The 15759-nt window shown below is 45.8% G+C and overlaps 1 protein-coding gene across 3 annotated transcripts in view; it reads right to left on the reverse strand.

The window, feature by feature from the left end:
* Positions 1-3886: 3886 nt before the first annotated feature.
* Positions 3887-15759, reverse strand: part of ENTREP1 (endosomal transmembrane epsin interactor 1) — a 75603-nt gene continuing 63730 nt past the window's right edge. The window contains exons 7-11 of one of the 3 annotated variants that reach the window (XM_030877036.3): positions 13264-13393; positions 13012-13090; positions 11548-11700; positions 9005-9297; positions 3887-6252 (exon numbers count right to left, since the gene is read on the reverse strand). In XM_030877036.3, coding sequence (XP_030732896.1) covers positions 6049-6252; positions 9005-9297; positions 11548-11700; positions 13012-13090; positions 13264-13393 — 859 coding nt within the window. In that variant the 3' untranslated portion in view covers positions 3887-6048. The remainder of the gene's footprint in view (positions 6253-9004; positions 9298-11547; positions 11701-13011; positions 13091-13263; positions 13394-15759) is intronic. The other 2 variants (XM_030877038.3, XM_060300865.2) reach the window with 2 other exon arrangements.

Here is a 15759-nt window from a genome sequence, read left to right on the forward strand (position 1 = left end):
CAGCGACAGAGACATCAACGGTTTAACCGAAGGGGGAGCTTACTTGTCTGGAGCAAGGTCCTGGAGAGACACCCCACCGCGTGCGGCCGACACTGAGCAGGACGGAAGCAGGCTGCGCTTCCGGGTGGGGAGGGAGACGCTAGTTATAGGGGGACTGACAGCAGGTGCGCTCATTGGTTACCAGGGAAACCGGCAGAGGGCAAGCCCCTCACTGCCCCCTAGATAAGAACAATCCCCAGCTGGGACCTGGGGCGAGTATGTAAAAAGATCAGTCAGGTAAGTAGAGTGTAGGTGAAGCAGGCATTGGGCAAGCAGGGGTTATACAGAGATCAAGAGAACAGTCATCTTGGGTGGCCTGACCATACACTGGAGAATTATGAAGGTTATTGTGAAGACTGCCTGCTAGTAAGATAGCTCATAATAAATGTTAGTCATGATTACTATTTTGCAGTGATACACTGGTGTTAATGTTTCAATTCCCGTGGGTTCCAGTGGTGTTTCCTTTACCTTCCCATAGTTCTGCAGACAAAAAAAAAAAAATGTTGCCTGCCATTTCAATAAACAAAGAATGTTGCCCGCCATCAAGTCATCAGTCACTGCAGCTGCCCCGAACTGTGAGCACTGAGGAGAATTCAGGGTGGAGGAAAACAGGATACTAGCTCTAGATAGTTAAGATGCCTATCTAAGGAATACTGTCAATGGAGCCCAGGACTTTGCATCTTCTCACACATAGAAAAACACTGAAATCATTATCTTGAGATGTCTGTTTTTTGTGATCAGTCAGTAGTAATCTTTTGATGTTGTACTACATGTTTTTTTCAACAAAAACTCGTATATACCCTGGCCCCTACCTTACCTCTTTGGAACAGTCCCTCAGAGCTATGAGAAGCAGGCAAGAGAAATGTAACTTTGCATTTATTATTATTATTGTTGGTCTGTCCCCCTCTCACCACTCAGCATTCTCTCCTCAGCACCTGGCTCACGGCTTGCTACTCCGTAGCTCAATAAATACCAGCTGAATGAATGAGAGGATGAAAGCTCCTGCAGAGAGAGAGAAATGGAAGAAATGTGGTACATTCTGGCCCCAGACTTGGCTTCCCTTGCAGAACCCCAGAGATGAAAACCATGTAAACAAAGATGCCCTTGCCCAGGCCCCTAGCCTCGCCCACCCTTTGTTGTTCTCTTCTGCATCCAGCTGTGCCTGGGGGGAGGTGGAGATGCATTCCTTTATTATGCTTCCCCAATTCCTCTCCTGCTGGGTGGAGGCAACAGCTACCCCTTTCCTCTGCCAGTTCTTCCTAATCCTGAGGGATTCACCAAAGCTTGAGGCCTTCTCGGTGTGGGCTTCTCTGCGAGGGGAGCCTTAGCTGTCAGCCACCCTTGGAGACACGTGGGTGCAGAGGGAAGGGTGTCTTCCTGCCCTCCCCTTCCCAGTCCATTAATCCCTTCCCATCCATCAATGTCCACACAGAATCACACAGAACTGGGAAACTCAGGCTAGAATGAGAACCCCAACCAGAACCACCTAAACTGTGGGCTGCACACAAGCCAGGAACTCTCTGTTCCTGGTCCCTAACAAGAGCAAGTTCAGATTGAGGGTGTTTTGAAATGTTAACTGGGTAGAGTTCTATTATGACTATTGAATCTAATAATTTAATAAGGGGGTTGAATGAGCCACTGAGCCACCAAAAGATATGGAGGAAACAAATGCCTATAGACGAAGTGCAAGAAGCCAATCGGAAGAAGCTCTCTGCTGTGTGCTCCAACTATATGACATTTTGGAAAAGGCAAAACTATGGAGGCAGTAAAAGGACGAGTGGTTGCCAGGGGTTCCAGGGAGGGAGGGATGAATTGGGGGAGCACTGAGGATGTTTAGGGCAGAGAAACTATTCTGTATAATATTTTAATGGTAGATACATGTCATTATTCATGAATATACAACACGAATATACAACATTCACAGAATATACAACACGGAGAGTGAACCCTTGTGTAAACTATGGATTTGGGGTGGTGATGATGCATCAGTGTAGGCTGGATTATGACGCATGTACCACTCTGGTGAGGGATGTGGACTGTGGAGGAGACTGTGCTTGTGGGGGGGCAGGAGGTCTATGAGAACACTCAGTTTGGCTGTGAACCTAAAACTGCTCTTAAAAATAAAGTTTATTTAATACAAGGTTGGGGTGGGTTGTATTTTGTATGTCTTTTTTTATATTACGGTTATTTCTTTCTCCTGGCAAATCAGTGCTATGGACTGAATGTTTATGTCCCCTCAAAATCCGTATGTTGAAGCCCTAATCCCCAGTGTGATGGTTTTTGAATGTGGAACCTTTGGCAAATGACTGGGTTTAGATGAGGTCATGACGGTGAAGCTCCCATGATGGGATTAGTGCCCTTTAAGAAGATGAAGAGACCAGAGCCCTCTCTCTCTACCACATGAGGACACAGCAAGAAGGTGGCTGTCTGCAAGCCAGGAAGGTGGCTGTTCTCACCAGATGCTGAATCTTCCAGCACTTTGATCTTGGACTTCCCAGCTTCCAGTACTGTGAGAAATAAATAATTCTGTTGTTAAAGGCACCCAGTCTACAGTATGCTGTTATAGCAGCTTGAGCTAAGATAGCTTTTAGTCAGTTTGTTATAGTTTACAAAAGCTTTTGGTCTGTGACAGATTGGAGGGAAAAAAAACTGATTCTTCATCGCAAATAGTGAGAAGCTCTGACCTGCACCAACAGCCCTAGTCCAGGAGCCGGAAGCACTGGTCTCCTGCTGCTGCTCTGTATTTAGCTCTCTGCCTCAGTTTCCCCATCTGCAAACTGAAGGGGTAGAGTGACCAGACCTAGCAAATGTGGCTGTTCAGCAAATGCTGGTTCTTTCGGTAAATATGGGCTACCTCAGGCAGTTAGGGGCCATGGACCCCTTCCCTACCCCTCACCGTTTGTTGGGACATTCCAGAGAAAGCAAGTCTTGGGGAAATTCTGCCAGCCAGACACAAAAGCTCACTGGCAAGTGTGCACGAAATAGGTTGTAAGCTTGGGCAAGACTTGCTCTGTCTGAGGACACTGGGACACACAACTTGCGTGAAAGGTTGAGGCAGAGGCAACAGTATTCTGGAGGAGCAGCCTGTGTCCTGCTCCATGCCATGACAGTCTCCTGAAGTAGGGACCAGCCTCTCACTCCGCACCGGTGCGGAGGTAACACTGACGACTGTCCAGTGCTTCTAGCTAGCAAGATCTTGAACATCACTTACTTCCCCAGTGAAAACGTATTCCAAACACCTCTCATGCCAATTAGTCAACCTTCTGGTGTAATTTTATTTTATTTTTTGGGGGGTACGCAAGCCTCTCACTGTTGTGGCCTCTCCCATTGCGGAGCACAGGCTCCAGACGCGCAGGCTCAGCGGCCATGGCTCACGGGCCCAGCTGCTCCGCGGCATGTGGGATCCTCCCAGACCTGGGCACAAACCCACGTCCCCTGCATCGGCAGGCGGACTCTCAACCACTGCGCCACCAGGGAAGCCCTCTGGTGTAATTTTGATAAGTACCTTTGAGATGTTTTGTTACCACGTCTGGACTGGATTCTTAAGATGCTCTAAGTGCAAAAGAGCTGCCCTCCGTGGTACATTCAGTTATACATACACATAAATAGCACATTATTAATGCCTACGTATTTTACAGTATATTAAAGGGAACTATACTCACTATTTTATAATAACCTAAAAGGGAAAAGAATCTACAAAAGAATAAATAAATAAATAAAGGGGACTTCCCTGGCGGTCCAGTGGTTAAGACTTCACCTTCCAATGCAGGAGGTGTGGGTTCAATTCCTGGTCGGGGAGCTAAGATCCCACATGCCTCACGGCCAAAAAACCGAAACATAAAACAGAAGCAATATTGTAACAGATTCAACAAAGACTTTAAAAATGGTCCACAACAGAAAAAAATCTTTAAAAAAAATCTATAACAATCGTTTTTCTATACACTTGAAATTAACACAACATTGTAAATCAGCTATACTTCAATAAAAAAGTAAAATTAAAATTTTTTTTAAAATTAAAAATAAGAATAAAAATAAAATAAATAATTTTTTAAAGTATATTACACCCAGCAAATAGAGAGATGAATTGCATGGCCTCTAAGTTCCCTCCCAGGGCAAATATATATTGTAATATATAATATATATTTTTTACTTTAATATTCCTTGAAGACAAAAGTCAGTTTTCTGAGTTCACCAATACCTTCAGACCATGGAAATACATGGGACTATCCCCAGGCTGAGGGACAATTCTTCAAAGCTGAGATAGGTCTTCACTTCCTGCTGATAGGCATCAGGTGATGCCCTCAGTTTGTGTTCCCCCAGAACACAGAGGCACCCCAGCTCTGTGCCTCCAGTCTTTCCCCTCTTCTTTACTCAGTGCCCTGACCTCACCCCAATTCCCACTCTGGCCTTGTTTGTTGTCTTGGAGCTGGGGAAGTCTGTGCTTCCACAAACCAAGCCAGAAGTCTCAGCAACCACTTTCTCACAGAAACATGAAATGGCAAACTGCTACTATTCGGGAGGTCAAGGAATGGAGTGCTTTCTGGAGACGGGCGGCTTGGGTGAGAATGGTATCTCTAGTGCTTAACTTGTGAGTGATCTTGGGCAAGGTACTGAACCTCATTTTCCTCATCTTTAAAATGGGGACAATCACAGCTTCCACCTCTTAGGCTGTTGCGAGGGTGACATGAGACTGTCAAGCCCCCAGCATAGTACCCGGAGCCCAGGCGGTACCCGACAGGGACAGCCAGCTTCACAGTGTACAGCCTCTTTGTTTAGCTCCTCACTGCCACTTTATCCCATATCCTGACCTAAACTAGTCCCCACGTGGCATGGTGATCATCTGAAATATAATTAAATCTGCACTCTTCTGTTGCAAACTCTTCCATCATATCTCACTGTTAGAAAAATCCAGCCTGAGGCTCCTCTCACCTCTCCCCTCGCTCGGGGCTGCAGTTACCGTGGTCCTTGCACTGGCCGTTCCCTCTGCCTGGAACACTCTTCCCTGACCCTCAAAGTCCAGTCCAGTTCCAATGTCATTTCCTCAAAGAAGCCCTCTCTAATGGCCCCATCCTCCTTAGCACTAATCCTCAATCTGTAACCACTTTACTGACTTATTGCTCATGACCCCACGAGAAGGCAGCTCAGGGAAGCCAAGCACTGACTGAACGGATGAAGGATGCATTGCTATCCACGGGGCTTGGGTGCTTTTGAGATTAAGCTGCTTTGGTGGCCTGCCCGGACCTGACCCCCTGGCCACCACTGTTGCAAGTTCCAAACCCATTGTAAGGTAAGGCCTGGCCACCTAAGCATAAACAAATGTTGCACAGTGAGCCCGGAAGTCCAAGGTAAACACTTTTATTCTCAGTTCTGCCTTAGCTGTCTCTAGTTTTGCAAGCATGAATAAATGGAATCAACAAGAATCCTCTCCCTAAATGTCTTTCAATAAAATGTGTCACCAAACAAGTTTCCTGTCTTTCCTAAAGAGAGTGTGATTTGAAAGTGACCTCACATGAGCCTTGATCATCGCAGTATATCAGGGTTAATCATCCTGCTTCCGTGCCAGTTCCACTCTCACTTGGCAGCAAATAAACAGCCGCCCCGCAGATCTGCCCTTCCAGCCAGGTAAAGAACTCAGTGAGGAGGGGAGCCGCGAGGGGCGCGGCGGGCACAGAATCCTGAGCCGCTTCCGCCCACAGCAGGGCAGACCCGGGCAGAGAAGGAGATGCGGCTTCATTCACGGCCTCCAACTCTGCGCGTCCAAAAGCCAAATGGGTCCGGAATAACTCGTCATTCCTCCTCGAGTGCCCTTGGCCGGCAGAAAGGGGAGCCAAAGAACGGGAATAAATGTTCTCCAGAGCGCCCCCCTTTCTGAGGAGTACCCAGAGGGGGACCCCTACTCCCAGCCAAGAAACTACAGGGTTAGGAAGGGGATCCATCCCCTCAGAGGCCCTGGGTGCCTTCCAGGGCGCATCTTTCTTCCTGCTCCTCAGAAGCCCGGGCCCCGCAGCTTCACAGGACAGTCTCTCGGATGACGCCAATGAGGCTGTGTGGCCTCTCAGCCTCCGCTCGCCGGGGCCTCCTCTCGGCTCTCGGCCTCCCCGCGGGGACAAAGGTGCTCAGGTCTCCGCAACTCCGCAGGTGCAGCAGGCCAGGCTGTCTCCTCGAGGGCAGCACGAGGGCCCTGGAAGTGCTGGGCTGCATCGGGCCCATGATCTTTGGGAGAATAAACAGGGTGACAAAGAGATTAAGCTTCACCAGATGTGGTCCTCAGACCTGCCTCCTACATTTATCCATGTAATATTTAGTTTAGTCGCCTTGGGAAAGAAAAAAGGGTGTTTTCCCAAGGTGGAACCCACTTGGAATTCCAGAGAGTCTCTTAACATGTTGCCTCTTTTCTGAAGTTCCTAAGAAATACCCCAAATTTTCTGTTGTTTCAGCTGTAGACCTACCATGCTTAACTCTTTGTCTGTTGCAATCTCCTGCTTTATATTTAACGTTCTTCTCATCACTTTTTCCCCAACTTCCCTGTGGTCTAAGCCACTGATTCTCACTGGGTCTGCACATCACGAGAGGGGAGGGGAGCCTGTCAGAAAAGTAGATTCCCTGCTCCCCCCTAGCAATTCTGACAGGGGAATCTGGAACGGGGCTTGGGCATCTGTAGTTTTAACAAGAACTCAGGTGATCCCAATATACTTGAAAATTGTAAAACCATCGGTCTGCTTAAGTTTATAAAATGTCAGCTAAAACTAATGATGCTTCTAATTGATCTGATAACTCTTCAATTAAGAAAAAACATGAAAACAACATAAAAACTAGGCCAATTTATTTGTAAAAGCTGTTAAGAATGTTTCTACTGCTAGATCTATTTTGCAATGCAGCACATTTTAAATATTAAAATTGTAAAACATTTTAAAACTTTAAATATATCATATAACAGCAAAAATGGGCAATCCCCGATCCAACTGAGATTGATAAGAGGAGAACTGCTGTGTACATACAGTTTTTAAAATTACACAGTCGTGTCTGTATGACCTATATTGCTGTTAGCATGTTGGGAAAAACTCAAGTGATTTACTACCATCTAACATCACAGAACGATCATTGGGATGTCTTTTTGTTTAGTTTCCACCATTCTGAGATTTTAAGGTCATTAAAAGGTTAATCCCCCCAAAAGATGGGACATCAAATTTTTCTAACACTCTGTTATTATATTTGTCTTTAAGGCTGTTTTTGTTTCCTGAGTAAGAAGAAAATTCCAACATTCATAGATGTCTACTGTTATTACATGGTAAGTTAGGACAAGTGGTTTGGATATTGGTAAAAAATTAAAATGGATATAAAAACACATCCCAATAATACTAGAGAAGGTGAAAATGTGCAAAGCTGGGTAGAGTCAGAAATAAAAGCTCCCTTGCCCTTGTCCCTGCCTCCTTCTGTCTGGGGGATGGTGTGGCATTATGATACCTCACCACTGGGATCCAGTTCTGGAAGCCCCGGCAGATGGCCCAGAGTCTACTGCAACAATCCCTGTACCTGAATTTTGATCCAGTCTGTGCACAAAGACCTCGCAAACATTTATAGCGATAGCATCTGTTGAACCATAAGTGCTTGTTCTCTTTCCCCAAAGCTACTTTCCATCAAGCAAGACTTTGCAGAAGGTCCAGACCCACAGCTCTGCAGATGCTCCAGCTCTTACCTCACCAGAACTTGGCAGCTCCAAATACTTGCTTCTGTTTTTCAGGCAATTGGGGTGAACAGAGGGAAGGAGGCAGGGAATGACATCTGGAGGAGACCAGGGACATGTGCGTGTAAATCTCTCTCCTACACAGGCTACCAACTGGAGCCTGACCTAGGACTACTGGTTGACCACTTTTTTAGAAAGCAAACAACAAAAGGGCCCATGGTTCATGGACCTCTTCACACGAGTAATCAGACTGTTCTGCTCCCCACAGTCCCCTGAGGGATGGGACAGAATCTGGCTTCTGGCTTCTGTAAGAAGAGGTCAGCAGGTGGGAAGGGGAACAGAAAGGAAAGTGAGGTGGGGATTTGTTCAATCTGCCTGAAAAACGTACCTAGGATCCAGTATCTGGCAATGACCCTGAGAATCAGGCCAACTCCACTCAAGAAGTATTTGATGGGCACGTAAAACCCACAGGCACAGCCGAGTAACACCCGTGAGCCACTGCGCACTGAGGTCTCCAACGGCCACCCCACAGACACGGAGCTACAGAGCAAACACCCAAAAGGTAAACGCTGCTTTTGAAAGAGGTGGGTGAGGAAAGCTGCGACCCATTCCCACTTCTCGTCAGAGGGAAATTCCATTCACTCAGAGATACGGGTGTAGAGACCACCTAGTCCAACACTTCACTTTAAAGATGAGAAACCTGACACGCAAGTGGAATATTTACGTGCCCGGTTTTATCTTTTCACAGGCTACTTGTTTGGGGATTGCCGTGTGTTTTTTAATAAATGGAAGGGAAAAGGTGTTCGTTCCTTTAAGTCTATCAGCTTAGGTAATCTTGCCAAACATTTCATGGGAACGTAAATGGCTCCCAGAATCTTGCCAGTATTAAAATTCACATATGTCCATCATGGTTGAAGGGCTGAAAAAACATGCCAGATCAAGGGAAACGTTCAACTTAGGAAATGGAATGTTAAATGTACTCCACGCTGCCCATAGCCCTTGCTTTCATCCCTGAGCTGCTCCCTTTTCTTTTTCCAAGCATGCTTCCATATCTCGGAAAAATCGGTTTCTCTTCTCTTGGGCCAAGAAGGCTGTGGCAAAGTCACATGTGAAAAGAAAGCACGCAACTTCCTCCTCTCCTTCCCCACACCTCCTAACCCCATTCCCCTTGATATAGTGACCATGGACTTTCTGTGCCTTCGACAGGAAACCAGAGAAGCCGCTTCAGCTGCTATGGAAACAAGTCATCGGATTCATGCCTGATATTAATAATAAAACTACCTGTTCTAGAAAACTGGCACTTGTGATGGCTTCCTCCATGTACTCCTCATCGGACTTCAAAACAGATTTAATGTTTTCTACAAGTTCATGGATGTCCGGGGTCATGCTGCAGGAGGACTGCTCCAGGAACCTCGCCACCAGCAACTTGGTGTCCATGTAAGATTTGTAATCTATTAAAGACCTTGGTCTGCATCTCGAAGCCCGGGATCTCAACCCTCTTCTCAAGGTCACCGCAGCCAGGTCTGGTCTTCCCTCAGTCTGAGTCGCGGCTTCACAGCTGAGCACGGGGACAGCTGTGGGCAGAGACAAACAACACGCACCTTTTGGCCAAGCCCCGTGAACACACATCTGTACTTGAAACAGCACAAACCACGAAATTCCATGTGGAAAACATGTGACAAATGCTGACGGCCATGCACATCTTGCTTTTCCTCTTGCAGGAGGAAAAAAAAGAAAAAAAAACCCTAACACCTACGACACGAGCTTACTCCTTGGAAGTGTAATTTCAATAGGACACGTCCCCCAAATATTTTATTGTGCCACATAAAACGCAACCATCAAGGTAAAGAGAGATGACAGAGAAGAGCATCCAGAATGCAAATCATGATGGAGCAATGGTTTCATGGGGGTGATCACCAATACATAGGGATGGTTTGGGCAGGCAGAAAAAACACAGTTGACTGATGGAAGAATGTTCTGGGGAGAGGATGAAGAAGCCACAGGAAGAGAGGAACTGAGGAGAGACGAGACTTGTGGCATGAATGGAATGCTCTGCTCACACTGACTGTACCTTTGTCCTAAACATCCTCAGGGGCACTGTACTGACTTATAGTATCGACGTCACACCATGGCTGGGAGGCGGCGCTAGGGCTGACTATTACAGAAAGAGAAATCTAGTGCAGAAAAAGTACACGTCATTCTGGAAGTCAACAGAGGGCCTGGGAAATCCACCACAGGCTAATTTCCACAACTACTACTTCAGCAAGGGTATAAGGACTGGCAGAACATTACTGCACTGGCAGATGGGTAAAGTGAAATCAGGCCTGGTCTCCACATGTTCATAAGCCAGCCAGCAGCCTTCAGGGTACACGACACTGGAGATTTCAGTCTGTGAAGGTCTGACAAGCAGGAATTTAGATATTCAAGGAAGAAGGGAGGCGGGGGGTGGGAAAACAGGTGGAGGAAGGGGAGCATTCCTTTTCCTCTGGAGAAAGGCAGGCATGAGGAGTTCTAAACAGGGGTTGGCAGCTGTCTTCCTCGGCTGCCACGTGCACATCACAGAGAACCTGACTCTTCGCGGAACACTCACTACAGACACTCATGTGTGAGGACAGAGTCAGGGACTCCACTGTCGCTTGAAGGCGACCTGGTCCCTTCCACAGCAGAGGACTCCAACGGGTAAACACGTGTCATCCTTGCCCCTGCAGCGCTGCAGAAGGGGAGCGGGTTCTGGAAAGATCTCGTTAAGCTGTGTAGACAGCCAAGTTCCTGTGGAAGCTGCAGGTGGCCATCCCGAGTCCTCAGCTTGCCAGGTGGGGCAGAGAACCCCACGGTGAAGACAGGTCCGGGGAGCTGAGGGGCCAGAGGGCGCTCAGTCCCGGGCAGGACTCCTCCCCGCTCAGAAGCCGCTGGAGAGACAAGAGGAGTGTTCCCTCTGGCTCCCACACGGTCAGTCCAGAGCTGTAGCAAACAACACAGGCTGTCAGGGGGACAGAATACAACTAGGAGGTGACGTGGGGCCCGGGACAGAGCAGGACCAGAGGGTCTGCAAAGCTGTATTTGCACAGAGCTTGAAGACAGCATAGGCAACCTGTTAGGACAAGTCACCGAAAGAAGCCTGTGCTGGTGGGATTACAGACTTTCATTTTCTTCCTTTATTTCCTCTATTTTTTTACAATTCTCTACAAGGAAGAGGTATTTGAAGATGTTCAGGCAGCCATATATTCAGAAAAGAAGATTCAATGTTATTTTCAGTTAAAAAAATTTTTTAATTAAAAAAATTTAAAATTTAAAATTATTCAAATAACATCTATACACAAACAAACTCAAAACAGAAAGGGAGAGAGATGGAGTGTGAGAGCTTCGCTCTATCCAAAGTTCTTAAAGCAAGGTCAGATTTAAATAATTCAATCTACTCATGCACAGTAAAAAGATAACTAGTGTTGAATTTCAGAAGAGGGTGGTAAAAAATACACCCCTTTGACTTTTTCCTGGAGAGAGAATGTTCTCTCCCACAGGACTGGGAGCATCTAGGAATCAGAACTAGGTTTGCACTGTCTTCTTCGTGTGGTACCCAGCACAGTATCACGTGCAACCAAACGCTTCTGATGACAGTGACTTGACAAGAAAAATTCTTAGCAGCCTTAAAAGACATGGTAGATGTCTACCCTTAACGTGCATGCAGAATACCTGATTTTCCCAAGACCTGTCAGGCCCCCTCCAAGCTCTCTCTTGAACCCCAGGGCCTTGGGTGGCCAGAGCCACTCGGCACCTATAGGCGAACAAGCACAGTGCCCTGCGAAGAACTTGGGAAATGACATCACCTCTCTCTGCAGAATGATGAAGCACAGGGTCACTCTTGGATCTCGTCCTCGGGGGCTGGAGAGCTCTCCGGTTCCTCGCCGGACACAGCTGGCTGGAGCTGGGAGTTGAAATGGCTGCGCCTTCTTCTCTAGGTGTGTTAGGACTGTCCCCACCTGATTTTTTTTTTTTTTTTTAAAGAGGAGAAACAGAAATCATTTCTGTTCAGCTGGCACCTTCAACATGCTGGGCAGGAAACACCTGTGAGCCCAAACTTTCTGGGACAAGGGTAATACAGTTCATAATATTTGCTTAGGCTGTGGGCCCAGTAAGTTTTTATCTTGCAGCACCGTGAGAAATGCTGCCTCCTCAAACTACCCCTCCACACCTAAAACAAACGAACAAAAAGCTCTAAATCCAGGAGCAGAAAAAGAAGCCATGCTAAAATGCCTAAAGGTGCTTGGCGTCTTCTCCAGTGGAGCAGCCTCGTGCAGCATCGGAAAGGTCCTAGCCGTTTTACCCTTTCTGACAACTCAGGCTGACCTTGATTAGGTGGAAGGTGATGGGGGTACAGGCGGGGTGGCTGCCCTGGGGCTGCAGGCCAAATGCAAGCAGAGGGTGTGTCTACGGGCTAGGTTGGGAAACTCCCGGAAAGCCAAGTTAAAGAGCCAGTGGCCACTAAATGAATCAAAGCACTCTGGAACTGGATGACTGCTGTTCAGGAAAATAAAGTCCCATCACTTGTGAGCCTGACTCGTGGTTTGGGAAACTTTTTTAAGAAATGTAAGAATTAAAAACATACTTAGGAAACAGAACCCTGCTGCATAATTCTACTTAAGACGGAAGGTGAACAGAGCAGAAATCCATTCTAAATGGCGCTGCTGAAAAATTACCTCCACCTAAAATAGCTGAAAGTTGATCCATTATTTATCACCATTTGCAATTCTGTCCTGTGGACAGTTCTCTGGGCCATTTAAAACCTCTCCAAAGAGAGAAAGCAGTAACAATGTTCCCTTAGGTTACAAGGATAACTGTAAACGGACTCTAGTATTTAATGCAGGATTGCAAATCAGCATTCAGTACATGTGAAGGTAGTATGACCTGGGTCCTTAGTTATAAATCAGCAAATCACTCTGCAATAGGTAAAACTCTTTTTGTCTCTTTACAAGAGCTTATCTTATTTTAACAGGAGAAAAAAAATCTTAGATCAGAAAACACAGGAAAACCAAATTAAACTCTGTAATCCATTTCTGAAAAGTCTGGTTATTCATAAAAGATTCTAAAGAGATCTTTATTTCTGTTCACATATTATTTCCTACTTGTAAGCCCTAAGAGTTGATAATATTTTTATACCCAGAAAAAAGGATATAGCTTGAACCATTTGCTCCAAGAATATTTGACCTCCAACAAAATATCGTACAGATGATTATCTTACCATTTTTAGTCTACTGAATCATGAGTTTGGGCAGCAAGAATGTATTTATTACCTTGAATCACTGGCATGCAGATCGGTTCCAAAGGGCTGGTGGCAGCTCCTGATCCTTCTGGCATTTGGAACGAAGATCCCTGCAACACAGGAAAACAGAGCGTTGTCTGTTGATATTCAGCTCAGCCATCATCTGGACTGGAGTGAACTTGAAAAGATCTACAGGGCATGGTCCCTTCCCCACCCCGCTCTCTGTGTGGCTGCTTTTCCTACTTGCCGTCAATGTACCAAAGAGAAACTCTATGGACAGTACCTGCTGCTGGTCCGTCTGGCTCACCACAGCTTCATAGGGAGGCGGGGGGTCCAGAGGACAGAACACTTCCACGCCTTTGATTCGCGCTCCGTAGATATGTGGCAGTGGTATAACATCAGGACCGACCATCCTAGGAAGAGCATCCTGGCATCAGGAAGCATGTTCTGGCCATCTGATGGTCGTGTCTCCAGCATACTGGCCTTCACCTCTAGAGGGTTATCCACTGACAATGGGGAAAATCACTCACCGCTCCACGCTACAACCTCCTGGTCCAGGAGCAGGGGAATAACCTAAGCTGCTCTTGGACGGAGTGCCCAGAATTCTTAGGCAAGTGACAACATAGAAAATGCAATACCATCATTCCTTTTAAATTTACTAGTCAAAGAGCAAGCAACAATCCATAAGAGGCAGAAAGCGAATTAGTGGTTGCACAGGGGCTTGGGGAACGGGGGGGACGGGGAGTGACTGCTTAATGGGTACGGGGTCTCCTTGGAGGTGAGGAAAATGCTTTAGAACTAGACGGAAGTGATGGTTGCACCATATTGTGAATGTACTAAATGCCACTGAATTATACACTTTCAAAAGATTAATTTCATGTTATGTGAATTTTACCTCAATAAAAAACAAACAAACAAACAAAGGATTCAGGGAAACTCAATTATTTGTTACATTAGTACATGACAAAAGTTTCTTGCCCGGGTTTCCCTCACGTCTGATTCATGGTAGAAACTCACTATTTGTTAAATAAATGTTTGAAATAATGAGCACATTTTTCAAAAAAAAAGTGAACAACATCACAGCTCAGAGACAAAGCAGCAATGCTGCAGGAGGAATCACAGAGTGCCTCTTCCTAAAGGTGGTCGTTCAACAAACACTGATGGAGCGCTTGCTGTAGCTGTGGCTGTTGGCCTGTGGGTGAGAGACCTTTGATAGCAAAAAATAAAAACAAAAAAACCCACAAGATTTTCCGCCAGCATTCACAGAAGGTTACACACACACACAAATTATCTAGATAACAAAGAACCTAAATTTGAAAACGACAGTTAAAAATACATGAAAGTTTGTACCTTAGGACAAAACTTCCAGTTATAAAATACATGCAGATAAGTCCTGGGGATGTAATACACGGCATGGTGACTATGGTTAATACTGCATGGTGTATTTGAAAGTTGTTAAGAGAGTAGGTCGTAAAAGTTCTCATCACAAGAAAAAATAAAACTTGTAACTATATGTAGTGATGGGTTAACTAGATTTATTGTGGTGATCATTTCACAATATATACAAGTGTTAAATCATTACTTGTTTACCTGTAACTAATACAATGTTATATGTCAATTATATCACAACTTTAAAAATACACAGAAGACAAAAACAACTGTACTCAGGCCATGAAGTGTTGGGGAATGAAAAAAAAGATAATAGCAAAAGTTTAACATTTGTTCTTGAAATGCAAAAATGGACATAAACTAAAGGAGATTGATGAAAAGACAAATTCTGGGGCCAGCTGCCTACAAGGGACTGCTTTTGTTTTGTTTTGTTTTTGAAAGGTGCTCTCTGCATTTACGGTTGTTCCATTTGTGCCCATTTACAAAAATGCAATTGGTGGAAGAAAAAAATTGAAAAAAGATGTGATATTCTGTCTTCCTAACAATAAAACTTCTGGAGTTCTGGGATTTAGAAGGATGAGACTCCTACAGCCTGAATGAAAAAGTGAGAAAGTGCTCCCCTTTTTTCTTGCATCTTTATTCAAAAACAAGACTCTCAGCTCGTGCTTGACCTGAGAGGAAAGGAGAAGGTCACGTGCTGACACCCCAGGCAGGGATGTGTGCAGGCTCAGCACATCTGAGGAGAGGCACCTGCAGGAATGGTCCCTCCCTAGCCCGGCTGGGAGGGGTCCTGGTAAAGTCATCAAGAAAGGGATATTCTTCTCCCTTAGAGGAGGACTTGCCCACGGGTTTCACGCCAACTCTCCATTCCAGCTGAAGCTGTTTAAGAACTATAAACACCAAGTGACTCCAGGAATACAGACCCTTCGTGGACCTGACTTTGAAGACTTTCCTGACCAATGAACAAGGCAACTTGTTTTACTCACTGAGACCTATGCACTCCTTCCTTCGGCTCCAGAGGGCCAATCTTTAATCCTTAATTAGCATAATCCTGTGAGCATCTTTCCGGCACTTACAATCCCCCCTCAGTCAACTCCCCATGCGTTTCTTCACTGTGGTGTCCTTGCCTGGAAAGTTCATCCCCCAGCTTTGCTTGTTAGCTCTGGTGCTATATATTTCATATTCCCAACCCAGTGGCTACCTATATGTTCCTATAGAAGAGAGAGGGCTTGCTTAGGACCAAGAAGTGGAAGGAACGGGCTTCACTTTAGATCCTAAACTACTACAGAATCTCTTCAAGAAGGAAAACTGGGGGGAGAAAGGGGGTACACTTTATCTAAATTGGCTGAAAAATGAATGGCTTCTATGGTGGTTATTACAATGACCAGCA

This window comes from Globicephala melas, chromosome 6 (assembly GCF_963455315.2).
Source record: "Globicephala melas chromosome 6, mGloMel1.2, whole genome shotgun sequence".
In the NCBI taxonomy this organism is placed as follows: domain Eukaryota; kingdom Metazoa; phylum Chordata; class Mammalia; order Artiodactyla; family Delphinidae; genus Globicephala; species Globicephala melas.